General features: G+C 42.6%; 2 protein-coding genes across 4 annotated transcripts; both read right to left on the minus strand.

The window, feature by feature from the left end:
• Window positions 1-456: 456 nt before the first annotated feature.
• tmprss7 (transmembrane serine protease 7) lies at window positions 457-10082 on the minus strand. Its single transcript, XM_030756209.1, has 18 exons — window positions 10011-10082; window positions 9036-9240; window positions 6953-7083; window positions 6801-6868; window positions 6485-6678; window positions 6357-6392; window positions 6041-6269; window positions 5525-5649; window positions 5151-5263; window positions 4954-5060; window positions 4615-4751; window positions 4190-4297; window positions 3902-4009; window positions 3698-3814; window positions 2149-2344; window positions 1618-1886; window positions 740-876; window positions 457-633 (listed from the first exon to the last, which is right to left on the minus strand). The coding sequence occupies exons 1-18, from the start codon at window positions 10080-10082 to the stop codon at window positions 463-465; spliced, it is 2523 nt and encodes an 840-aa protein (XP_030612069.1). The 3' UTR covers window positions 457-462.
• A 416-nt stretch (window positions 10083-10498) lies between these two features.
• Window positions 10499-26932, minus strand: spata13 (spermatogenesis associated 13). Of its 3 annotated transcripts, none has more exons than XM_030757064.1 (13): window positions 26486-26932; window positions 19863-21431; window positions 17448-17915; window positions 16308-16452; window positions 14675-14802; window positions 14212-14391; window positions 13516-13695; window positions 13010-13189; window positions 12682-12917; window positions 12010-12139; window positions 11524-11899; window positions 11288-11362; window positions 10499-11171 (listed from the first exon to the last, which is right to left on the minus strand). In XM_030757064.1, the coding sequence occupies exons 1-13, from the start codon at window positions 26492-26494 to the stop codon at window positions 10978-10980; spliced, it is 3870 nt and encodes a 1289-aa protein (XP_030612924.1). In that variant the 5' UTR covers window positions 26495-26932; the 3' UTR covers window positions 10499-10977. The 3 variants fall into 3 exon arrangements, with proteins under 3 accessions (XP_030612924.1, XP_030612925.1, XP_030612926.1); XM_030757065.1 differs by lacking the exon at window positions 26486-26932 and adding an exon at window positions 24190-24311; XM_030757066.1 differs by lacking the exons at window positions 19863-21431; window positions 26486-26932 and adding an exon at window positions 18544-18857.
• Window positions 26933-27080: the final 148 nt, after the last annotated feature.

The raw sequence follows: 27080 nt of genomic DNA on the forward strand, positions 1-27080 counted from the left end.
CTCCCATTTACCTGAACCTAGCGGCAGGTGTCACACGGAGCCCCATAATGCAGTGCGGGGACAATGAGACCACTATGAAAGGGTACAATCCGCACAACCATCCGTGCGACAGATATTGTGGGCAAACTTCCTCGCTGTGTATGCGGGGGTTCAGCTCGGAGGGACAAAAGAGTGTTTGAGGGGAACGTGTGAGGTATCACAACTGGGGCTGAGCTGCTGTGCCCTTGGATGCTCCGTAGGGGACAAAACAGAACCTGCAATTACATATCTGAAACTGTAAGAGGACTGTAAGAGCTCTTATCCTATCTGCGAAAAAAAAGATTAACTTTTAAATCTTTTACAGATTAATGGAATTTTATAATATCAGTAAACTATTAATAACTGGATGAAAAAATAAAACAGTACACAGTATCCAGTAATGTTTTTTATTTGGAATATTGTGCTGGCATTTGATGAATTTCATTATGTCATTATACTGATATGGCTATTGACCCAAGAGGTGAACTTGGTGACCCTGGTGTAGACCCCGGGTAGGTTTGGTCTGCCGCAACCGGACCCCCAGCTGACAATCCCAATTAGGAACCAGCGACCCCCGCCTGGTGCCTGACAGGACAAAGGACCACCTGAATCTCCCTGAGACACAAAGAGTACACAAAAGTAACTTGGAATCATTTGCTCACTAATGTGCACTAAAATTCAGGTGAGTCTTATGAGTCTTTTCAGTCAGATAGGAGCTTACCCTGCAGGCATCCCGTGCTCCTGAGGGGACTCCAGCACACAGCATGCGTGGAGAGATGAGGCCGTATCGCTTCTTACACTCCGTCTGGCTCAGTAGAGACACCTCTGCTTTCTGCAGCACTGAGGGCAGCACCTTGTCTGCAGAGTGGCGAGATATGGATATGGATCATGCATCAGACAAAAACATTTACACATTTTTGGAGCTTTAGCCTGACATAAGTAGTAGAGCAGAACAGCACAGGACCGTGACAACTGAAGGTGATGAGAACAAACATTAGTCTCAGTCTGTGTTTCTATACAGCAACAGATTTAGGAGAAGACAGAGATACACGGCATATCATGCGCTCCAGACTCTACCAATTAGCCCTCAAGCTCTGCAGCTCAATCCTTCATCACCTCCTAACCTGGACCACTGCAACGGTGTCCTGTTTTGTCTGCGTAACAAAGCCCCGGAGAAGTTGCAGTGTGTTTCAAACTCAACCACACATCACCCTCACCCTTATGCACCTCTACTGGCTCCCGGTCAAATGGCATCTCCTATAAAACGCACCTCCTCACCTACAAAGCCTTACATGCCCTTGTTCCCCAGTGCTCATTTAACCTTCTCTTCCCCTACACCCCATCCTGGATTCTGCAGTCCGTAAAAGCTTACCCTCTATCCTCCACACCAGACTATGGTCCTTCAGACCCTTCAGTGCTTTTATTCATTTAAAAAAAAATGTTTATTTTATGATGACTACTCAGCTGCAACATGACAAGCAGAAATATTTGCATCTGAAATATTTTGGATCATCATGGGAACTCCTTTCATCTCCATGAGATGACATGGTGAAGAAATTAGATGTTCACTTGTCAGGAAATGGCTCACACTGTGCTTACCTTCCTCAGATCGGTATCCCCACCCTGTGACCACGCAGCGGTGGCTGTCAGTGACAGTGTGGGAGGTGGGTGGTAGGCACACAGGCTGGACAAGTGGGCTGAGGGAGGGAGGCCAAGGCTTCTTTAGCTGCAGCAGGGCGATGTCATAGTCAAAGGTTTGTGCACTATAATACTCATGCACCACGATCCGCTGTATCTCCGCCACATATTTGACACTGCCTTGTGTCAGCATGCCAAGGTGGGCGCTCCAGTAACGTGGATCAGAGAGCCTGCAGAGGTCAGAGGTCAAAGACACTAAATGAGCAGGTTACATAATTTACACTGGAACTCATTAAGCTGGATCTTACACAACTAAATAAAAGATGAGTTGCTATGTAACAGGAGCTGCAAGTAGACAGTGATTGGTTCAAAAAGGCTGGGAATCTATGCAACATTATTTATTCTAGGCCTGCTCAGAGTAATTAATGTGAGGTTATTACTAAATTAAAAAAGTACTTGCAGTATATAAGAACACCAGTGAGGATCGCTGACCTCTGTTTGCTGAAGCAGTGAGCAGCTGAGATGAGCCAATCAGAGGAGAGGACAGAAGCGCCACAGTACAGGCTACCAGTGAAGTGAAGGCTGACCTGCCAAGGCCACTCCCCCTCCACAGAGTTAACTCCGCCCACAATACGCTCAAACCCTGTAGATGAACCCACCCTGGGCAATGGGGATGGATGACCACAAGCTGAGGATGATATAGTGGTTTTGTTGTTACACTTGTTACATTTTAAAGGAGAATACTATTTATGCAGCAGAGTGACAGTACTGAATCCGATATTATTATTATGTGTATGCATAGAGTTGCCACACATTTATAACGCGTGTGCACACTATGCCTTTATCAGTGTGTACAGCTTATGGCATGAGTTCCACACCCACAATAACCACCTACGCTGACATGCTGAATCATCACCGTGGCTGGCAGTCCCACTGCCACCTTATTAAAACTCAGAGCTCTGATGCACGTGTGTGTGTGTCCATGCACATGAACACACGTGCACGTATGCCCAGTCTTAGTGAGTGATCAAAGGCAGAACTGTTCCCACCACCTTGAGACCCCATCATGATAAAATAACAGCAAACAGAGAGAGCTACAGGTCACCTCAGAGCTGCAGGTCAGCAAGTTTGCAGCTCAGTGCGCAGAGGATTAGAAAAAGAACAGCTTTCTCATGAAACTGTGTGAAGGATCTGGCAAAAAACTGGCTGTGTTGTTGCAGCCTAATCATGGTCGTTAAAATCAGATAACTTAAAGGGTAAGCAAATATAATATAAGCAAATATTTGTGGTTATAGCTTCTACTGAGTTGAATCAACTTTACTTCACTGAATCTATTTGCCAAACACTTATGATTGTAGTAAAGCAAACAACTGAGGAAATAATGAAAAGGTGGAGGCAACAGCATTTATAAGGCATCTTACATCCATAGTTCAGCATATACTGCTGCTCCAAAAATAATTTTTAGTGCAGTGAATTAAACTGAATTAAAAACTCACTGTGTTTTTGAGCTTATTAATTGTACTAAACAAAAAATAATTTCTACTCCACAGTGGCTTAGAATCAAGATCACTGAACCCCACCCACTCAGCATGGAGCAGCATTTGAACATTTTGAACACAAACAGGCATTTCTAGTTGATTGTTGTTTTGGTTTCAGTCCCCCCCCTCAAATTCAACCACAGATTTTCAAATTATATTTTAATCCAGGTATGGTGATCGCTACTCAGTGGTAATCCAGGAACAATTAAGGGTCGAATCATCTGATTGCAGCTTTTTTTGCTGGCAGAACTGAATGTTATGTTAAGAAATCGCAGGCAGAACAATTCAAAGTGTTGAAGATGTTTGAGCATAATTATGTGCTATGTGTATGCTAAAATTTGAGAATGATTACAGCTTATCTCAGAGTTCACATATCATGTCATACAAACCCAGAACATCATACCACGTGTTGGAAACGAAGTCACCTAAGAGCACAAGCTGTAATTATTGTATTACTACAAAAATATGATGTGCACATAGAGCAAGTAATGAAGCGAACTCACCACAGTCAGCCTCATCACTGCGGTCCCGACAGTCCCAAACTCCGTCACACTTTGCGTTCTTTTTCAGGATGCAGGAGCCACTTTTGCACTGATATCTGATTGCAGAGCAGGCCGTTTCTGACAGGAAATGTACGACAGAACATGTTGCGGTTATCAGTGGCTAAAAGGCACATTTCACTTTAAAAAGCTGCAAACAACACATACCCTGAGTGCAGTTGAGTTCATCGACTCCATTGGTGCAATCTGTCTCACCATTGCATACAAGCAGAGGATGCAGGGGACTACTGGCACCACAGCTCATCGTGGGCCTTGCTGCGAAGATATGCATCGTTTTCTAATCTGTGACTGATTCCTCAGCCAATCAATACATTCAAACAACATGCCAGACATCTTGAACAGTGTAACATTTCAACGGTTATTCAGAAAACGATTTTAAACAGGCAGGGGATGAAAAAAAAAAATCAATATTCAGTTACTTGTTAAACAACTTACAGCAGAAGATCTCGTCACTCTCGTCCTGGCAGTCATCCAGGCCATCACAGAGTTGACTCTTCTCCACACACAATCCCGTGTTACACAAGAAGTGGCTCTTTGGACAGGCTGGTGAGCATAGGAAGAGAAACAAGACTAAATCTCTATCATAATGGTGTACTGGCTCACTATAACACAACACAATAAGCTTCTATGGGGTTACAATTAAAAAAAAATTAACAAAAAAAAATGGCTTTAGGAACAGATTCTATTTTTTCCCACACGAACTTGCATACTGTTTTCCAACATTTTCTCCTTGTAATTTTTAGAATCCTCTCATAAACAATCATCAATTAAAATGCACGCTCAAATACACAGAAATACGCATTTCCTGCACTGCATCCTAGTCGTCACAATGATTCAGGCTCTAGTTATGCTGTGCTTACGTTGGCTGATAATGTAGCTGCTATAAGACGCCTGAAAAGGCTGAGCAGAGGTACGTGAGCTGCAGCGAAACTCCACCTCTGGACTGTAGTCAGCGATCCGAAAAACCGTGTGGTGTCCCACGTAGCTTCCACAGAAACTATGGAAGGAAAACAACTATCAAGAAAATCATCACAGGATGTGGGACAAATATGGTCATGGCCAAATGAGTAGTCTAAAAATATCCAGGACACACAGTAGACATGAGGTGACTATCTGTGACTGTAGATATTCACAAATATCTAATTATAGGCAGTGGAACTTTTTATTTGAATTCAGTATAAACAACTGTAGCCACATACATGACTTCATTGACCTTCCACCAGCCTTGGTCACAGCTATTCATGTCTTTCGGTTTCAGTAGATAGTTGTGGAAGTGCAGTGCAACTCCTAAGGTGGAGTTATGGGTCTGTTATAAAATAAAAGAATACACCATGAATAAACACTAATAAAAATAATAATAATCTGTGTGTGTTTGCGTGTCACTGTGTCTGTCTACCTTAAACTTCCAGGTACAGGAGCACTGTGGGGGCAGCAGGCTGGGGTAGAAGGGGCTGTAGATTTGACCTGTGATGTCAGGCTCTAACTGGGTCTCAATTTGAGACATACAAACTACAGAAACAGAGACAGACACTCGAGGGTTATAGTTCCTCCAGATAATGCTACATGTTACACATAACAAATAATTTCAGTCTGGGTGTTGGGTGGGTGTGTTATTAAGAAATCATTTTTCAGTAACCTTTGGGGCTCATTATACATATTTTTAAAAATCCCCTACATGGGCTTTAAATCTATGCCCATGCTTTGTTTTTAGAGAACATTATTGCGAGGAAATACTGGCTTATAAGACAAAAGCAGATAAAGGTGTCATACTTTCCTCAGCGATTGCCTCAAAGTGTCCTCTGAAATTTTTATTCCCATTAGTCATAGTGAAGGACAGCAACATGAAATTGGAGGTAGAGATGATGGAGAAGGAGCTGGACACCGGCTCACACAGCCTGCAGCACAAATACGCACATCAGAATGTGTAAAATTTGTATTTAACAATCTATCTATATATAAACAAAAACCAGGTCTTTTGGAGTAATGTGCTTTGGACAGTTCAATCTAAGATAGTGTTTTTGGCCACAGTAAGAACAGAAATGTTTTAAAAGTGACGCCATCTGAGAAATGGCTCAAAAAGAAGAAACAGTGGGTTATTGGAAGGGCCTAGTCTAAGCTGCTATTGATGATCATACCACTAAAATGTGCCAGGATTTAAAATGGCCAATACATGCAGATAAACCTTCAGAAACCTGTGGGAATTTTGTGTGTTGTTGTAGGGAACAGTCAGTCTTAATTACATCAAAAACAAAAGTAAAAGAAATGTAGACGCTGATGCAGACTCACCTGTGCAGAATGCGCCCTCTCATGGGCAGCAGAGCATCATACACAGCGAGGGCATCGTTCACGCAGTCACTGGGCTCAATAACAAATGAGGTGATGGTAAGGCGGATCAGAGAGCCGGGGACTGCAGTGAGCTTTACATGGCAATTTATACTGCCCCATGATGAGAAGATGTTTAAAGGGACCGTCACCCCAGGAAGGTTGGCATACATCTTATCCACACACTGTGAATCTGAAAGGAAAAAGAAAGAGAGAGAAAAAAAAAAACTAATGCAAAGAAAGTACAGACATGTAGGATATTCACCTGAATATTTCTTACCTACTGTGTTGGATGAGTAATCCAAACGCTGAACAGCTGCAAGAGTACAGAATAGTCCTTTTCTTATTTTCAAAAGCACAGAGTGATAAGTATGCTTTCAAATACACACGCGAGACACACAAACACACCATTGATGAGGATGGAGTCTATGTCAACTGGGAGACCCAGCAGGTAGCCTACAGAGGACCTGTTCTTAAGGCTGGTGTCGACTGAATCTCTGAAAATGGCCGCTATGCACTCCTCACACATTACTGAGCTCTTCAGCCGAGGGACTTCAAAAGCCATCAAGAAATGTACCAACACGCCACCTTTATTGTTGTTACTTGAGCAGGAAAACAGATGGACAAAACAGCTTTAAACTGTGGAGTGAACCTCAAAACACTGAATGAAAAACAGCAGATTGGTTTGGTTTCAGTTTATGATCACCTGCAACCCCCAAAGTACCTGAGGTCTGAAATGACAGCTTGCTTGTAGAGTTTCGCCACTGAGGACCTCTTGTACACACTGCTCACCTACAAGAAACCAGTTATTAACAGCAGAGCAGCACGGATCAGCACTAACCATCACTTCATCAACAGGGTTACACTGAGACCTACCACGTGCTGTATTTTATTTGCCATGGACACAAACTCGTGAGAGTCTGCTTGCCGATACTCTGGGATAAACTCCACATTGGCAACACGGAACATCCCGGCAAAATATTCTCCACTGTTACTTTCCCTGCGAACTGAGGAAATACGGTCAAATTTTGCAGCTTCAACCAGATAAATAATTACAAAAACATTTTTATTAGTAACCTACCTATAAAATCAGCAAAAGTCTGCATAACATCTAAACACTGAAATCTGCAAAGACATTAAAAGGGCAGTTCCCCTCAAAAATCTAATTAATCTACAGTCATCTAGAGTGTAATAGTGTGAGTTGTCCAGCTTTGGAAATATAGTCATGATAAAAAGAAAAGAAACCCCCTTTAAATTCTAAGGTTTTACATATAATCCCTAATCCAAAATAATCCAGTCCTTAATGGGTCTTAAAATTCAGTAAATCCAACCTCAAATGAACTACAAAACACAACATATCACACTGTCTCACTATGTATTTAACAAAAATTAGGCCAAAATGCATTCGGGTGTGTGTTAACAAGGAGGAAAGACATCAGCGAGGATCTAAGCAAAATAATTGTTGATGCCCATTAACCTCAGAAGGCTTTGGCCATTTCCAAACAATTTGAATTCCATCATTCAACAATGAGAAAGATCATTCACGAGTGGAAAACAAGACCAATCTACCCAGGAGTGGATGTCCCGACAAATTAAAATCTCTTATGAACCTCCTTATAAATCCTCAAATTCACCCCAGCGTCAGACTTTGCAATGCTCAGAGAAACTGCAAAACCCCAAAGAGCTACAGCCGAGACTCTACAGGCCTCAGTTAGCATGTTAAATATTTAAGTTCATGAAAGTACAATTATAAAAAAGACTGAACAAGTATGGCTGATCTGGAAGGTTTTCCAGGCCTCTTCTCTCTAAAAAGAACATGGCAGCATGGTTTAGGTTTGCATATGAATAAACCACAAGACTTCTGGAACAATGTGCTTTGGTCATATGAGACCAAAGTGGAGATGTCTAGCCTTAATGCATAGCGCAAACAGCTCATACCAACTGTTGAGCACAGTGGTCGTAGTGTTTGCAGCCACAGGACCTGGGCACCTTCACTGAGTCCAACATGAACTCCCCTGTATACACAAAGTTTTATAGAGTCAATGTGTCAGATTGTTTGGCCTAAACTGGGTCATCGACAGGACAATGATTCCAAGCACAGCAGGAAGTCTACAGCAGAATGGCTGAAAAGGAAAATCAAAGTGTTGGAACGACCCAGTCAAAGTTCAGACCTCAGCCTGATTGAAATGCTGTGGCGGGACCTTAACAAAGCTGTGCAAACCATTTTGGTTTAGTGTTTCTTAAATAAATAACGACACAGTGCAATATCTCATTTTTTGTTGCCCTGAGGTTGATTATTTTTATTATGTCCTGAGATGTAAAACCTTAGAGGTGACAGAGGGTGCACCTTCTTTCTGCCATGACTGTATAATCTGTAGCCTCTTTTGAAAACAGTGGAACTAAATTTCCCTTGCAGTTCTTTGAAAGAACAGGTTCATGCTTCCTTCCACACAGTGCTGTGGCTGGTGAGTGTAGTTCAGTACAGAAGACAGTTCCTTCATGCACCTGCCCACAGCAAGGTTTGTGGATTTTTGTTGAGTAACCAAGTCATGATTTCTTAAAAGAGCCAATGATGCAGTGATAGTTTCTCATATGTATTTTTGGCATGTTAATCTTTAAGTTGGACCTTTGGTTGGATGGTATACTTGAAACAAATTAAAAATTTGTACATTAAAAATGCTCATTCATCTGGAACTAGAACAAAATGCTTTTCTATTAATTGCTTTATTGATAAAATAAACCAACCATCAAAATCACAGACCGGCCATTTCTTTGTAAATGGTTAAAATTATGAATTAAACCTCAAGTTAAATACACATTTCCCCCAATGCAGATGTTAAAATGCATGAGACCAAAGGGAAAACGTAGGTTTAATCTGGGGTGAACTGTCCCTTACATATCTATCAGGAGCATCATTTAGTGTTATTTTTTGTAAGCCCATAAGAATCCTTTCACTTACAAATAAAGACCCACAGCAGCGACCATATGATCACCACCACCACAAACACCACCGCTGTGGTGATTACAGCTATGTGCGGGATGTTCAGCAGACGAAGCCATAGCCTCTTAAGTCCCTTGGGCTTCCGTCTGGTCTTCCTGTACTTCCTGCGCAGCTTTTGCAGCATGTGGTCCACAGTGGCCACCTCCACTGACACATCTGCAATCTACAGCCAAAGAGGGAACACGGTCATAGCCATATAAAGTGCTGTCACACGGGCAGTACATTTTCCTTGCCCTTTTGAGCAGTCACACGAAAGGGCGGGTAATGGGAATGTGGTTAATGGTGCTGAAATAATAGGAAAAGAACACCACAAGCAATTAACGGTACACTCCATTTATAATTTCAGTGGCATGAGGATTCAGGACGAAAGGGCACGAGAGGGTGATGCCGGCTCTCTTAGAAGACCACGAGGATCATGAAGTCATCCTCCTCTTATCACTGTGGCACATCCAGGTCAGCTAGCTTACATTACAGTTGGCTGAATAATCAATCCCAAATGCATGAGTGGTAAAGGTTCTGAAAATGAGGCCGGTTTACTTGGCACCTCAGCTTGTGACGGAGTGTCTGAAAGGAGCAGCAACTCCATCAGATGTAACTCCAGCGCTCACCGAGTTACCCAGTGCACATGTATTATTCATCCAGTGTCATCCCACACTGTGCAGCTGGCACATATCTCATCACAAGTTAGCAGACCATAGTTGAACAGTAATATATATATATATATATATATATATATATATATATGAATTTACTGTCATTTAAATCTTAAATAAGTGGACAGATTTAAATTTTTGATATGCACATTCTTGCAGTAACATAAATCTTCAAGATTTGAGTCTGGAGAAACGGCCAAAACTCAACTCAAAGCATCAAAGTTACACAAATCTACACACGCAGCTATTCATCCCCCAGTTTAGGATACATCTTACTCACACTGGCACTGTCCTGTTGAGATGCATCATTATCTCCACTTGTTTGATCGTTCTCATCGCTTTGCGCACCCATGACACAGGCATCCCTTCAAGCCTCAGTCGTCTAATTCCTAACTTTTGTTTTTTTCAGATCCATCTCCACTACGTTTTAGAATAAGAACAATCTTCAATTAATTAAAAAAAAAAGAAAAAAAAAAAAAAAAAAAAGCATTCAAACAGCACAGAGCCAATAAAAAAAGCACACCGTTTGGATCCACAGTCAACAGGTGTCTGAAACAAGATCCTTGAGCACAGACGAGCAATGGAGAAACGGGAACTCTCCAGTCATATGGATAATGTTTCATTCATTCCACTGGCACCTTCTATCAAATGCACATGCACCAATATTCACCAGGCACAAAGTAGGAATTTGTTTGGTAATGAAGCAGAAACAGCTGCAAAATACAATAAAACAATTATTTTAAAGTGACAACATTCTCACAAGGCATGTTTATACAAGTGTTTTATTCACAACGTTAACAGGGAAGGTCAGTTAATTTATTCTCTGGCTGCTTTGTGCTCAGAGTTGACAGACTCACAAAAAAAGGGTCCAGCCTTTGTAAAATAAACAAAAACCACGTTTGTCAATGTGAAAGCAGAACACACATCGTTGTCATAATTAAAGTACAAAAATCTTTCAGCTGGAATTAATAAGAGAAAAGGGATGGGTGTCTTCTGAATGAGCAGCATCTTTCACACACACCTAGAAAATGGACAGTCAGTATTTTAACACTTTTGTCATGCCCTTTACAAATTGTAGGCACTGAGATTCAACATGCAACACAAACATTATAGCACGCACGAGGCACGAAAACAAAACCTGACAGTACATTTACAGACAGGACAACAGGAAAAACAGTGTTCTTTCAGACTTCAGGACGGTTTGGCTCTGAACATGCAGAGAAAGAAAAGGACGAGGAAACAAAGCTTCATTTCCTGAAAAAGGCGTTGCGGGTAATGCTGTACAACAGGTGATAAGGCTTTCGTTTTGGGGGTTCAGCCAGTGAAAAGACCTGCTGCTGAGGCACGCTGGTTGGGATGGTGATGTGACGCTGGTGAAGTGGGTGAAGGTTTTGGTGCAGGGTTTGGGGGTGTGGTGGGACAGAACCAGAGTAACCAACATCTAAAAAGTGCAACAAAAAAAAAAATAATGCAAAGGAGTACTTAAAGCAAATGAAAACTTTTTTGTAATATAGAGAAACAAAAGCAGCTTAACATAAATAAAGAACTTGTCCTTACTTTTGATCTTCCCGTGTTTGGCTCTTCTGGCATTAATAATCGCCCGTCTTCTTTGCTCTTCGCTGATATTTATTCCTGCCAACAGATGCACACAAATGCACCTTCAGGTCAAAATATTTTGTACCCACTTATTCAACAATTTATTTTATTTTTTTTTTACCTTCTTCGCCTTTTACTTGACATCTATCTACAGTGGCTGTCTTTATTCTCAGTGAAAGGAATTTGGCTAGACTCACCCATCTCTTGGTCCTCCTTGACTCTGTGCCTCTCTTTGGCAAACACTTCTAACCACCTCTGCTTGTCCTCAGCCTTCCTGCAGCAAAGCATACACACAAACTCCAGAGTGGAGGCGTGGCGCAAGCGCAGAGCGTTCTTCAGGGTTAGTCCCAGGTCCGTGTCCCGCCCGTCAGGAACATCCACCACCTCTGTCTGGTCCATATCCAGCCGTCCACGGTAGTGAAGCAGGTCTCTGCGCAGGACGTCTTTTTTACAGAAGACTAGCTGATGATCAAATAGGAAGAAGCTGCGTTGCTGCATTTTGCCTTGTCGCACAACACGAGTCAGCTCACCAGAATGGATCAACTCCGAGCTGCGCTCTAGCACGTCGGGTCCCTAGGACAACATATTTTCAAAGTCAGTCAAACACTTTACAACAACATTCATCCAAGAATACACCTAAAAATTAGAAACAGAATTAAAAGTGTTCAGCAGTCATTATTCACCTCCCAGTGCAATATGGCGACCTGCCAGTGAGCGATGGTGTCGATGCTCTCTAGCCGTCTCTTCCTCTCATTGATCAGACTGGCAACATTCTTCATAGCCTCGTACGCTTCGCTCACTCCATTGTGGTCACTGCATTAAATTGGCAACACAGCAGTGAAAACAGGGCCCGCAGATGGAAAATGAAAGCACATTTCCATTAACAGTTCCATTCAATCTCACTAACGGAACAGTAAGTAATCACAGGAGTGGGACACTGCATTTGTGTGCACTGTGTATGATGTTTTTATATGTGAACAGTAAAAGATGGAGAGAACTAACTAATAAATAAATCATCGTTATTTTAATTTAAAGTCCAAATGTTCAAGATTTTATTCAAATCATTTATGAGTGAATAACAGTACTGTAACTGTGTGCTTATAGCTTTTATTATAATGTGCAGCATACATAGTAATGCTACTGAGCTGCACTGACTCAAAGCATCTTCAATATACAGTGTGGCCAAAGATGTATTTATTGGCAGTGTCAACACCGAAGGAGCTTTGTTTATGGCCTACGATATGAAATGCATACTTCAGGTCTTTAATAGATGTGTACATACAGATTAAAAAGATCTTTAAAATATACAGTTAATGCAGGCAAAATATATAGTTTAGTGCAAGCACTAAGAGTACCTGTGGTCTTTGGGAGTGTACTTGAGAAGTTCTCCTAGCTGCAGGGGGTATTTACAGATCTTCTGGACAGGTGTGAGTAAGAAACCAGCAATAGAGATGTCAATCATCTGCTGGAGGAGGCGACAGGCCTCAAAGAAATGCTTATATTTTCCCAACTTCATGAGCCGCTGCAGCTCAGCACAGGCTGCAGGATGAGTATTACAGTACTCCGAGTAGAGTACGGAGAAGCCCTCCCCCTTAAAATGAAAAGACAAATATTCACTAATCATTCAGAGCTAGGGGCAGTGACACTGGTAGATATATAGGTGACATCATGTGGGGACACTACCTGCAGGAGAAAGCATGATCCTATTTCACTGAGATGTGGCTGGTCCTTGTTGTACTTCTTCTCCAGTTCTCGGAGGAACTGCCTCTGAAACTTGTAGATGTCTTCTATGTTGCTGAAGATGGTTTTCAGCTGCAGCTCGGTGAACATGTCGGGGTGTTTCCGGCACTGGCGGATGTAACCCTGAAACATACGCAACGCCAGTATTTGGACTGAGAAAAAAACATGTCAACATGACAGATGCTGGCCAGCAGGTGGTGCTGGAAGGTGGAATTTAACATTCTTGGAAACCATGACTCTGATTAGCAGGAATTTTACATTTCTGGAAAAGAAGCTTATTACAAATATTGCTAACATTTTCTGGAATGAGAGATCTAAATCATCTCTAGATCAAATTAAGTGCCAGGGTGACAGAGGCAGACCATGCCGGGGTTCAGTGGTTTTTCAACTTGAACTTTTTTGCATTTTGCTAGATAAAGTCTGAGAAACACTGGCCCTGAAACCCATACCTCACAAATGTCTTTTAGGTGCTTGATGTAGATGCGTTCAGTATTCATGATTTCTTGAACCACATTGGTTCTCATCTGCTGCCTGTGCTGAGTGCTGTGTGTGTCTCTGGGAGCTGGATCTTCCTGGTCCGCTACACTCTCCACACTTTCAGCGCTCGAGTCCTCCTGGTTCACACGCACCTGAAACACATTCACCACAGACACAATTGGACCTCCTGAGCAGCAGCTGAATTATCAGAAAGTCTAACTTCAAGTCACAAAACATATTCAGCTTGTTTTTTCTTTCCAGTTGCAAAATTATCAAACAAATGTTAAAGCTCACATGCAAACTGACATTATTATAACAATAGGTACTTAAACCACAAAAGTCTTTTGAGGTTTAAGTACCTTTTATAGCTCTACATCACTTAGGCAACAACATGAGCAAGTTTAACCAGCTCCTGTTCAACAACATTGATTCAGCTAGAAGCAATTACACAGCAAATCCCCATCTGCCAATCAAATAACCTCACCATGGTGAGTGCCCGCCTAATTAACACTCAACTGTCAATCAGTTCTGGTCACTACAGAAACCAGCTATACCCCTTCTTCAGAGGGGTGCTGGGGTTTGTTTGGAGCTAAGCCAGTTTGTGGGTCTTTTCTATGCAGCCAGAGAGCAAACATGCACCAGACGCACGGGTCAGGAAGTCCACTTACCCTCACAAAGCAGGAGGGGAACCAGGCCTCCCTGTCAGCCCCCCTGCCCCACCACCAGTCCTTATGTGAGGCATCCAGGACACGGATTACATCTCCAGCCTTGAAGGCCAGCTCTTGCTCCTCCATGGTCACATGGTCCCAGAGAGCCTCAGCATAAACCGCGTGGCCAGAGCTTATCCACTGAGCATGAACACAAACAGATAAGATAAACATACAATTACATGCAGGCCAAACCCATGTCTAACATGTAAGATTATGTATAGGCTTGTGGACTCTGCACTGGAAGTGTGTTCTACTGAATTGAGACCAGACATCTTGGAACCACACGCATTAACATTTCTGCACAGCTGTTCACGAGGCAGCAGGGTGACAAGATAAGTACTGCATCAGAAACTTGAAGCACATTTTTGGAAGAGATCTTCGTGAGTGTTGCAACGTGACAAGATTCCCTCCTCAACCTCACCTCGTTGAGCACAGAGAGCTCCACCCCTGGCTGGAGGTAGGGCGTGACATCAGTGAGCTCATCGAAGCTACCCTCCTCCTCCTCGCTCACGCTGTCGTCGAGCGTGGCAGAGCACTCCGACACACCATCTGTAACATGTATAGAAAGACGATGAAACCGTGCAGTGCCGAAAACTCTCTGAAACGATTCAGCAAATGCAGAAAGATTCACAGATGCAGGCACGCTCACACCTGACTCTACATCAACATTTCCCTGCGTCGCACTTATTGACATTCCTGCACTCCAGTTTTCCCACAGACTAAATTTTTTAATCTCTTGTCAAACAAACAACCCCAGGGGCACATTCAGTCTGCAAGCAGAGTGCACTGTATTGCTGTTTTCTATTTCCAAGTTATTAAAATAATAATATTTTTATAGAAATAAATGCTTTAGAACTTGCTCCTAAAATAAGTGCATATTTCTCAACAGAAGTATATGTTACAAACTTGTTTTAGTTTACTTACTTTAGTTATTTAAAATAAGAGCATGAAACAATTAAAGGGCCTTCATCAGGTCATCAGAGAGACCAACTGCTTGGCTAAGATCTCAGCAATTCTGTTATATAAGCAGAGGCATGGTCATGCAAGAATCAGGATGATGTGTGACTGTTGGCTAAGTTTTGTTAGCAGCCTGTGCTCTGGATAAATAGAAGATGGGTTAGGGAGGACTGGTTAATGCAAGTGAGCTACAGTAATCAAGATGGGAGAACTGAGGCTCAGTTTCCCAGACATGGATTAAGTCCAGTCCTAGACCATAAACATTTTTCAATGGAGACATTCATTGATTTTTTTTTTTCTTTTTGCCTGAGACATGAGGCTTAATCTGTGTCTGGGAAACCTTTCGTTAAAATTCAAAGTTGCTGGCAGGTAGTATATGTTTGATTTTTTTTCTTAATTGAAAGAGACAAGACTGGATGAGATTAGCAAGCTTATGATTTATTAATATGACTTGAGTAATGGTAGTGAAACACATACTAAGGCTCAATAGAAAAGAATAGCTTCATATAGTCAATATGCTCTAAGGCCTAGGTCACCAATAGGAGGGCCGTGATCCGGATCCAGACACAGACCTATTATTAGACTTTGACAGACTATTTCTAATTTACACTGCACGAGTATTCATGTCTTTATGGTATGGTTATTTTAATCTGTGCAGTTTTTTCATTTGTCTTTACGGTAGTCACTGTGTGCACATTTGAAGACCACTTTCTTAAAAGGTTTTCATTTTATTGTATTTTATTATTAGAGAACCCTCCAGTTCATAGTGAAAATAAATAATAAACATTGTTGCAATACTGTTGAATTGTACGTTCTTTCACTTGACAACCAGTTGTTGACATATAGGCACTGATACAAAAAGTAGGCAACTTCATAATATATTGCATTAAATTATAATGCCTGTGAATTGTTGTCTGACTGGACCTCCTTACATGTTAATTGAATACCCCTGCTCTAAGGTAATTATAAAAACATGTTTCCTTTAAACTGTCAACTGGCTTTGAGGTATGTTTTTTTCATATCTTAATGGTAGCATGTTTGAACACTACCACCTTTTTGCTATGTTTTGTCAGGGATGAACCCAGCCCAGTTCTCACCGCTGAGCACTCTGTGGAGTTTGCGGCGGCCTACACGATCCAGTCCAATAGGGGTACTCTGGGAGAGAGCAGAGGGACGAAACCTGGCAGAAACTCCTCTGTAGGGGGGCACCTGGTGGGAAGGGATTGGTGGTCGCGACAAAGGCTGCAGAGGGGACAAAAATAAAAATAAAATTGTCACACAGAAAATAACAGATCCTGCAACCTCTTAATAAGACCATGAGCACATACAAAAACATATGGAAAACATGGGTTGTTTGTTTTTGTTTCATTATGCCCCAAATAAGTACTTATTTCTTTATTTTGCCAGCCAACACTCAAGTAATTCAAGACTTTATTGCTGTAAAAATCAAAGAAACATACCAAAACAAAAATGTAGCAATAAAAGCAATAAACTTTATCTGATATAAATTTGCCCGCTATCTCCTTCAAGGTTGTATTCTTGAGTTGCCATACATGGCTTCAGGTATTCGTGCTATATTCGGTTCACTTCCTAGAAGTTGTGCTCTGACCACTGCGTGTGCGGCTTTGCTATTTCACCATGGACCTTAAACCTCTGCAGGGAGACAGCCAACCCCAAAGATGGCACACCAGTTCAGGAGCAGATCCTGGAGCTTGTTACTGACCCCCCCCCCCCCAACATTCACAGGAATATGCACCATGAATTCTCCCCCTAGGGTCAGACTATCAACGCTGTTGTGCTGTAACGTCCCACTGGGTCTGAGGGATACCATTCATCACATTCAAATTGAACTGCAAAATGTGCCATTGTGCTCCTGCCAAAAGTTATGTGATACTGAGGAGCTTTTTGGCCGCACCCAGAAATCTGGCAACTAAGACAGGTAGTTGAGCAACGACTTTGCTCACTAGCTACCTTAATTGCCAGATTGCATTCCCTATGATTTTGTTTTCTTCCCCAAGATGAAGTTCAAGTTGATGGGTTGCTACTGTGACACAGTGGAGGAGATCGAAATGTGCAAATGGTCAGACTTTACTTTGACTAACAGCTTTAACGGCCAAATTTATATCAGGTCTGGTTTTTACTTTTTATGGCCTGCATCACATATTTTTTTCATTACACCTCATACAGAAATTTTTGAGGAATATGGCACATAATGGGTAAAATCCGAAGCAGCTTACAGAAGGAAGGCTGTCTTCCTTCAAGTCAGCATCAGGAGGGAAGAGATCCACAGGTCCTATCACAGAGATGGGCCGCTGCCTCATGGCTTGAATGTCCCCATTCATGCTGCAGCTTTCAGGGCTCTCTCCATTCATGTATGCATCATTACTAGTTCCGTCTTTATGCAGCAGTGCATTTGCAGTCCTTTCCTCAGAAAGAAGCTCTCCAACTTCCTCAGGGATGGAATGTTTCCTGGAAATCAGCTGCCCATAGTCAGAAATGGGCCGCGGTCTCGGGCGCCCGCTTCTTCGTCTGGGCTTGACGGATGATGTTTCTGTGGAATCCGTGGTTTCATCTGTGGGAGATGTAGGTGATATAGCTGACTCGGAGAGGGATGTGGGAGAGATAGGAGGTGTGCTGCTGGTTGATGGAGTTGATGGATCCTCTGTTTGGAGAAGGGCTTCTTGTCCCTGCTGGTCCGATGTCACCTGGGGATCAAAGGAAAAACTTGGAAACTAAACAAGGGCAATGATACTGACTTTCTCTTGGTCTCTAACCTGCAATGTAGAACAATGGTGACCATAATGTCAACTGGAAAGAACATCTGTTAATCAGAAACAGAAGAAGCTGCTTTTGGCTGCTCCCTTATTCACAGAAAGGGTCACCACAGCAGGTAGCTCCGCATGTTTGGGTTTTTAAACACCAGATGCCCTTTCTGAAGCAACCCCAAAGGGATTCTGTCTCCCATCCCAAGATCAAACTGGAGATCTTTTACTTGTTAGGTGAATATGTAAAGCACAACACTATGGAACAAAATTAATAGTCACAAGAGTTAAAGGCAGAAAAAGCTTTCTTGGACTGAGTGCAAAGCTTTATCTCGTGAGAAACTTTATCGAGTGAAAGGATTCTTGTTGACGCAGTAAGAGGCTCTATATATTGAACACAATCAACCCAGTGCTTATCATATTTAAACAAAAACTGCAACAGAAATTGCACCAATATGAACAAACAGATGTTATCATGCTGCATGCATCTGAGCAGGTATCGTATATTTAAGAGTCATCCACTGGGAAGTTATTGCTCTAAATGTTTTTAGCCAGTAAAACCAACTCTCACCTCTTGCTTTTCTCGATCTGGGTCCGGTCCCCGGCATATACACTGGAAAGGCACACAGTAGGCTAGCACCATTGTGAAACACAAACACACAGGCTGATCTACAGTCACAAGGCCAAGTCTCTAAAAAATTTTCAGGCCAGTAATAGCCGCTTGATTTCTGAAGCAAACAAATCTGTTTTTCCTGTTCATCTTTCAGGAGAAAATGCCTCCCTTAGACCATAAGACATGCTGCTAAAATGGCATCTTAACGATCCTGTCTACTTGATGGTGCCATTAGCTGTCCCGGGCCCAGTGTTCATGGTGCTGGACTTTGCTCTATTGAGCTGCATCTAGAGGAAAGGGGGAGAAGTGAGAGCTGCGTGCACTCATAGCCTCCAACCCTCCCACAGCAACAGGACACAGAGCTGCTTTGCGCAAGGGCCACTAATCATAAACAAAGCCTAATCATTAACTCTCTCTGCTCCTTCAGTGTGCCTTGTAGCTTAAAACAGCTGGCTTCGCCATGTGACTTTTGCAGCATCAGAGGTCAGGAGTCGACCACAACTGACAGAAAAAAAGGGTGTGAATCGATGGCATTATTATTTGACACTCAAGAGGACTTTGGACTGCACAAAGCTCAGTTCTTTTGGCATACTTGCACCCTACTGACAAGTCTCACGTCAACATGCGTCCTTATCTGAATTTGCTGGAATCCTGCCAGACTCAAAGATCACTCTAAACTGAGAGAAGTGATATATCACTTCCCAAAACAAGGGTCAATGCATTCAGTTGACATCCATAAGTCATCACTCACCTCTGCGTGATAGGAAATTGGATCTTTCTTCTGTCTTTCAGCACGTGTTCTTTGAACCTAAACGGTTAGCCTTAAGACATGGATCCCATGCTTATCTGTGCATTGACTTGAAACGCGTTCCAGCCTTCTTAATTAATTTTTTTTTTTTTTTGCATTTTTGGCCACAGCGGCTTTTATGGGCAGTGGAGAGAGAGAGGAAATGGGGGAAAGATACAGGGGAAGACACGCAGGCAAACTGGTGACGGGCCAGGACTCGGGCCCGCACCACCCGCACTGCAAAGCGGCATATGTATGTGATCGCCGGCTTCACCACTAAGCCACCCAGCCTTCTTTCTTTTTAGCAATACATTTATTCAGCAACAAGCAGCTAAATGTGTTATAATCAAATAGGCACTTACACAGAGATGACATTCTAGTCATTGTTTGGTGTGTTAAAGTATCATGTCTGTTAATGAGCAGTGAAGAACAGACAAAGAAAAAGGAAAAAGATATTACTTCACATTGGACTTCAGATTTGCAGCCTTACCTCATTTGGTAGTGGGATGCCCTCAGTCTGTTCATGCTGTTGTGAAGGCTCTCTTTGGCTGAACAGGGATGAACTGCATTCTACCATCTGTTTATAATCACTTGTTGTGGCTACAGCCAGCGACTCATATTGAGCAACAATATCAGGTGAAGTCTGCTCTGTTGTCTCCAAGGAAGAGGGGCTGATAACAACCTGGTGGGGTTGTGGGCTGGTGTTGTATTCAGGCTGGGAATGAACCAGAGGAGTGTGCTGGACGGACGTGGCCTGGGCTGTGACGGGCAGGGGCCGGCGCTGTCGCTCACTGGTATGTTGTTGGAAAGGCAAACGGCGGGAGTAATCGTCATGGAGGCGGCTCGAGGGGGACATAGGAGATGGAGAGGTGGGACTCGGAGAGGGACTTCGCCTGCGTCGGACAGTTAAGTCAGTCATGCTACCGACCAACTTCAGCATTGGTGCCTTAGTCTTCATGGGGCTCTTCCTGCGGCTAATGTCATGGCCCCAGAGGTCCGCTGAGGAGGCACTGGAAGTCCTTTCGATGTTTGGCATCTCATTTGATATGCTAGTCCTCCGATCATCTTCCTGTGGGGAAGGGGGGCCTGGAGACGGGGCTTTACGTCTAAAAGGTGTCTTAAATATATGCAGATTCTCTGCACTTTTGCTCAGTCTGCTCAGAACCTTCACATTTGTGTTTTCACTCATATTCTCAGCTTGGACACTGAGCTTAGATGTCTTGTCTGGTTTCTGTGTGGTATTTGCATTGCTTCCTACTTTTCTCCCATTCCCAGTGTCAAATAAAGTGATGCGCCCTGCTCCATATGCTCTCCTGATACTCCTGGACAATCGTGAATTGCGTGTGAGACCATCTCCACAATTATCCTCATCATCATAGTCCTCATTATCTGAGCCATACTGGCTTAACAAAGCCAATGTTTGGCCTGTAAAACTTCCATTAGAAACAGTATATCCTTCAGTGCTCTTTGAATGATTTGTTGGATCCACTAGACATGGATCAGAATTATTTACAACTGTGCCATTTGCCCTTTCCTGATTGGGTAAAGCAGCATGGTCTCCATCATGGTTTCTGCTCTGAATACCCTGAAGTACAGATGACCGCAGTTTTTTAAAGGAGTCCACAACACCTAACCCTGAAAGTCCTGACCACGACTGGGGGGCACTACTGCCGCTCTCGCTGTTGCTGAGGTGGGCCAAGGTTGGATCATCTGCATTTACACTTTGAGCAGGGACTGGGCCCTTCCTTGAGTTAGAGAAAAGCCTCATAATTCTTGAGGAGTAAGGCTTTCCTTCAGGCTGACATGAAACAGAGCTGGACCAAGCAGTGGAGTTGATGACATTAAGTTTGCTCTCATCAGAGTGAGGACCGGCACTCATTGGCTGCACCTGGGCACCATATCCAGACAGCAGATATGGGACTGAACTTCTCTCAGGATGGCTCTGGGATGGATATATATCACTGAGGGGTCTGGTCCGGATCAGCGGATCAGTTTTTGCATCCTGGAGGTGCGAGACAAGGTCTTCGCTTGTAGACAAGACCCTGTCCTTTTGTCCTGCCTGCAAAACAAGAGTTCAGTTTAACAATCTTTGCATTTATAAGTCCACAATGAAAAAAACAATTACACTTGACAATCAAATAAAGGTGCATCAGTTCAAATACAATAAAAAGATTATTGCATGAACCCATTCCAATGCTGTATCATCTGTGTTTGTACATGAGAAAAGGGGAACTGAATCATTGTGAGTGTGAGATTTTACTGAGCATGCTTCATGTATTTGTCCTTGATGGTGTATTTCAATGTCCAAGGCGAAGTGAGGCCCAGGCTGGGGTGGTGGTGGTGCCAAGTTCAGCTTTACATGTGTGTGATTCAGGGCAGTGGCTAATGCAGCTGAGGCTTTGAAGTGGGGCTTTTGTGAGCGTGACTAAGCAATGAAGCCTGCTAATCCATTGTGATTAATGCAATAAATTGCCCGGTTTTCTCCAGATTGCGTAGACGATGAGGTGATGGTGAAGGGGAAAGATGTGTGGTCTTCAAATCTGTGGCACTTTTCATCTCATAGCACATCATATTCTCTCTATAGCTGATGCCTGACTGAAATGTTCCACAACAAGAAGAGTTTCCTTTTTGTTTCTAAAGGAATCCAAATATTTAGTACTCTTTTTCAAACAAGCAAATAAATGATGCCTTTGAAGCAGAAATTTCTAAATTCACTAACTAATTTTTTATAATAATGTCCTTGAATTAAAAAATTAATATTTTAACAGGAATAGAATAGGTCCCCTACTATGGCCCAATCCATCTGTTTTGTCATGAGGAGGATGACATACTGTGATGATATAGAAGAAGAAGAAGAAGAAACAGCCTTTATTGTCCCACAGAGGGGAAATTTATATATATTTTTGTGAATATATTAACTAAATATTCACAAAAAAAAGAAAGAAGAAAAAAAAATAAATGGTTATATGCTGAGACCTTTTAATTTTATTAATTATCAAATATAAAATGTACAAAAAAATACTCATTGTAGATAATGGATTTGTGCTTACAATATTATAGCATATAAGAACAAGTTCAGTGTATGCATGCTTATTGTTCTACATTTAACACACCAAACAGTGCAAAATGTTGTCAAAAATATGCCAACATCTATCAGTCCTAACAGGCTGAAGGCATTCTTTTATTGTTTGAAGAAAGCACTGCCTCCAGTTTTTGCTGCATGCGCATGCAGGGAGTTGCAGGGATCCTGGAATGCTCCCATACTCCCCGTCACTGTGCAGCATTAAGAGCAGATGAGCTTTCTCAGTCAGCCCCTCAGTGGAATCTGCTGTCACTTCAACCAGCTTGCTTCATCGCTCTGAACACTTATGTAAACACAGAGCCACGGCTGCCAAGCACCGCTGCTGACAGACAGTAAACACCCCCCACCACCCCACCCCTCCGAACAATGCGCTGCTTTCAAACCTATGCTGAATTGTCTTCTTGTACTTTCTCCTCCACAGCCACTGAGGAATCACGTTGAGTAGCAAAATGGAAAAACAGGCAAGATCGATTATTCCATCTACTTTCCAAGTGGAAAGATAGGAGATAGGGAAGGAATGCCTTCAGCTTCAGCTGCTTGTTTTTGTTTGGAATACTCATGTCATGCTATCAGCGGTTCTACCAAATGTCCTATCCTTCAATACCTTTATGCCTTCTTCCTGCAGTAGGACGCCAACTGGCCTGTGGCAGTTGGCGTCGACTAATACTTGGCAATGGCATTAGTCAGAGTCAAGCTGACACAGGTGGCCACCGTTTCACATCCTGGCAAAACAGGCTTTAATCATCAACAACGTATGTGCAAAATGCTTTTACACTGCAGTAAATCTACAGTATGTTACACTCTGTGACTTTTTATGAGAGCTTTTTGCTGAATGCATTGACATTACAGCGTTAGCTTTGATGCGGATATTTGTGGACATATTTAAGACCCCTATAGCACTCCACACTTAGTTTTACAAAACAAATGCAACACTGAAAACAGTTCGTGGTATATTTAATGATGAGAAGCACTTTAGCTGAAGCAAATAGCTGATTAATAAACTGGTCAATAGCGTAGCCGTTTACACATTCACCTGAGAAACAAAAGATGCCCAGTTTGATCCCAGGAGGAGATACAAATCCCTTTTTGGGGTTGCAACAGGAAGAGCATTTGGTGTATAAACTCTGCCAAATCAAACATGCGGAGCCACCCACTGTCATGACTCCTTGTGAATAAGGGAGCAAGTGAAAGCAACATTTTTACAGGGGACATAAATCAGACACTATTATTAATAACTGAGTAACTGCTCAAGCCAAACTTCTAAGTAATTTTTGCTGCAGCTTTTCAGAGAATTTTCTCTGTTCTTGTGTCCCATGTAACAGCACATTACATTTCTTAACGCCTTTGTTTTATAGTATTAATTTGGGAAAATAAGAAATTTGAGGGAATTTCTTTGAGCTTGAGAATGTGTAATAGGCCATTTTCAGGTATACAGACTGAATAATTAATCAACTAATCAAATAAATAAGCAATAATTAAACTAATCATTGAAATGTTAATAAAGTATTGCGTTTTAATTTTATGCTGTCAATACATCCACAGTATGGGATATATTTTACATGAAAAGGTATTTATATGCACTTCCAAAAACATCTTTTGTTCTCAGCATTGACTCACACGTTTTTCTTTGCCTAAAATTTAAAGGAAATATGGCAACAACAACCAAAACACTGTCAATAAAATACACTCCACAAGCTCATATGCACATCAGAACAACCAGACAAGCACTACTTACGTATGTGGTAATAAATCACTTTCACAATGTCAAACTTCGTTATGCTGCCTGAGTACCAAGATCACTGCTTTTCTCCGGCTTCCTCTTGCTAATCTGTGGATGGGAGCGGCACACTGGGGCCCTGGTCCAGAGTTAATTAGGAGCTGAGGGAGGATCTCCCCCTCCCCACCACCACCACCATGCAAGGCGGCCAGCTGGATCCAGTTTCAGATTAGACTCCCAGGATGAACATGTATCCACACGCATAAACAACATGCACCCATACATGGGCTCAAGTAAAACTGCAATCCAAAAAACACATGCGAGCATCCTTTCTCATAATGTATGGACTTCGTCCATGTGCGCGGTAACCCATGTATGTGTACACAGAGCAGGGAGGAAAGCTTTGAAATGACTGACTCCCTTCCTCTTTGGCTGGGAAACTCTGGCTGTCAGTTATGTAACAATTTACAAGTACATAGCATAAGTGCCTTTCTGCACACAGTTCACCTCTGCAGAGGTATGTCCTCCCTGAGGCCGGGCTAAAACTTATTAAGAAGACAAAATGAAGTGAGCATTAAATCAAAAGAGCACCAGACAGACGGTATCAAGGGAAAGTCTGATTTTTAATTTTCTTTCTCTGGCTTAACTCTGAGACAGACACAATGACCCTGCAGCTACCTTGCTGTTCTGGTAAACCGTCACATTACCAGCCTTTTACTTGCCTCAATGAAAGAAAGCTGTGAGGAAGACAATCCTCTCTTCTTCTTCTTACAGCTAAACCACACACACAGTGTTTTAAAGAACAGATTGGCTGATTAGCTAGATCAGTGTGCGTAAATGGGGTTTCGCGAAACTTAAGCTGAACATATGTTGAGTGCAAGAGAAAAAGTTCAATATAGTTGTCTTTCTGTGGTTGCGAAAGGATTTTTCAAGATTAATTAACCCAATAATTAACTCAATATTGACAATATTCTACATGAGTATGTATGACTCTGTAGTAAAGTCTTTTTTATGCTTGTTAGCAAGTATACTAAGAAGGAAGTCTACTTTAAGTGAGACCAGTGTGTAGATGTGGGAGTGGGTATAGGTCATTTCGTTTCATTCCAGTCATAATCTGATTAAAGCAGCTCTACCACTCTGTGTCCAGGACTAGTTTCATCGACAGGACAGGCCAATCAGGAAGATCACCAGGCACTGACTGAGTGACACTTAAAGTGTGTAAACCCACCAGGATCTGACTGCAAGGGGGCAATGGCACAACACCATAAATCTTTAGTATCTGATATGATTATGAAATACACAATAGGTCATGTCTAGCTCGGGTGTATTCAAGCTACGAGTTCAGTTTAAAGGTTAAAGTCACATCGCCATCTGTGACCCAGTTCCTCATTTTTGATCTAGTGCTAAGAAGGAGAATGAAAGACGCTACCACGCCCCTTACCACAGAGTGTGGGAAGTGCAGGTGGAGGCCAAAGCAGGGAGTGTCACCACTCTCACACAGGCAGCCACTTACTCACCTGATCAAGTGAGGACTGTCAAAGATACAGACTGCAAGAAATCCAATACCACACAGTGTAAAAGGCTTAGTGAGGACAAAACACCACCGAGCGTGGGTATCAACAGCCAGCAGTGTAACCTGACAGCACAGCAACCTCAACCTAAAGGCTATAAAAAATAAAAATGAGTTTAGCAAGAGAAAAAAGTTTATAAACTACTGAGAGGTGAGCTGTAGGTGCTACATTTTATGTTTCATGAGACCAAATTAGTACTGTACCTGGAAGATAAAGTAGGCTATTGTAAAATTATATTGTAGTCATTTAGTTCTGTTGTAAAAATTACTATAAGTCAGAGGACTCTGGCCTGCACCAGATTCCAGCTCTGTAAGTGTATGTGGGAAGTTCATTAATTTGGAGTAAACTCTTCTACAAGTATAGCTCAGTTAGGGCTGCAGCAGAACCTGGAAAACAGGGAGTCACGAAAGGGGATTATATTGAGCACTTTTCTAAGCTCATAAAGAACTCGGGGCCTAAGTGCTTATTTATTTCTGCATTAATTAACTTTCTTCGGCCGTAAAGCTCTTTGTAGTTGCTGGCCCTCAACTCTCCCCTCCTCCTTCACCAACTCCCTGCACAGCCTGGCATCTCCCACATCACTATAACAACCACGGCTGTAATGCACCACAATAACCCCCGCACCCCGGTCCCATTTCAACTGAGAACACAACAGGGAAAAAAAAAAAATCACTGCAACTGTAAGGCGATCCACGCTTCTATCATCAATTATTCAAATGCACAGTACCAAAACCTTTCCTCACCCTGCTCATAGTTGCTGATGTTGTCCTCCTGACCTTTTTCTCTCTCACATCAACAGAGCAGCTGTTTTGGTTATTTATCCATGGTGGTGGAGCGGTTTCCCGGACTTCCAGCCGCTCGCTGCGTCGCACCCGCAGTCCCCTCGCAAAAACATGTCGAGCACAAAAAGCACGGCAGCTGCCTCCGCTATAACTCAGTCACTCCGCGACATGCTGAGACAAATGGCTGGCTGACTTCTTGAGCTAGCACCTTGAGCTAGCTCACAGGCTCCACTGATAAACTTGTGCAATTGCGCAAGTTCTGCGGTTTCTGATTTCGCTTTCACTAACCGGTAAAACTCGTTAGTACGCAAGTAAGGGCAACTTAAGCACTGAAACATGCGAGCTCTCCCGACGTTAGTCACGGGTCGCTACTAATGTCGCCGGTGACTCCAAGTTAAAAAAAAAGAGGTCCCTCTTGGAGGATAGAGTCTGGCGAGCATCACTAATGCACTTGTTGCTGTGTTTGCAAGGGGCGGGCGATCGCGAGGTTAAACTCGCGGTTACTGGTTGACCACAGCGTGACCATTTTGGTTTACAGCCAATCACAATTCAGTAA

This window comes from Archocentrus centrarchus, chromosome 20 (assembly GCF_007364275.1).
Source record: "Archocentrus centrarchus isolate MPI-CPG fArcCen1 chromosome 20, fArcCen1, whole genome shotgun sequence".
Classification (NCBI taxonomy): Eukaryota; Metazoa; Chordata; class Actinopteri; order Cichliformes; family Cichlidae; genus Archocentrus; species Archocentrus centrarchus.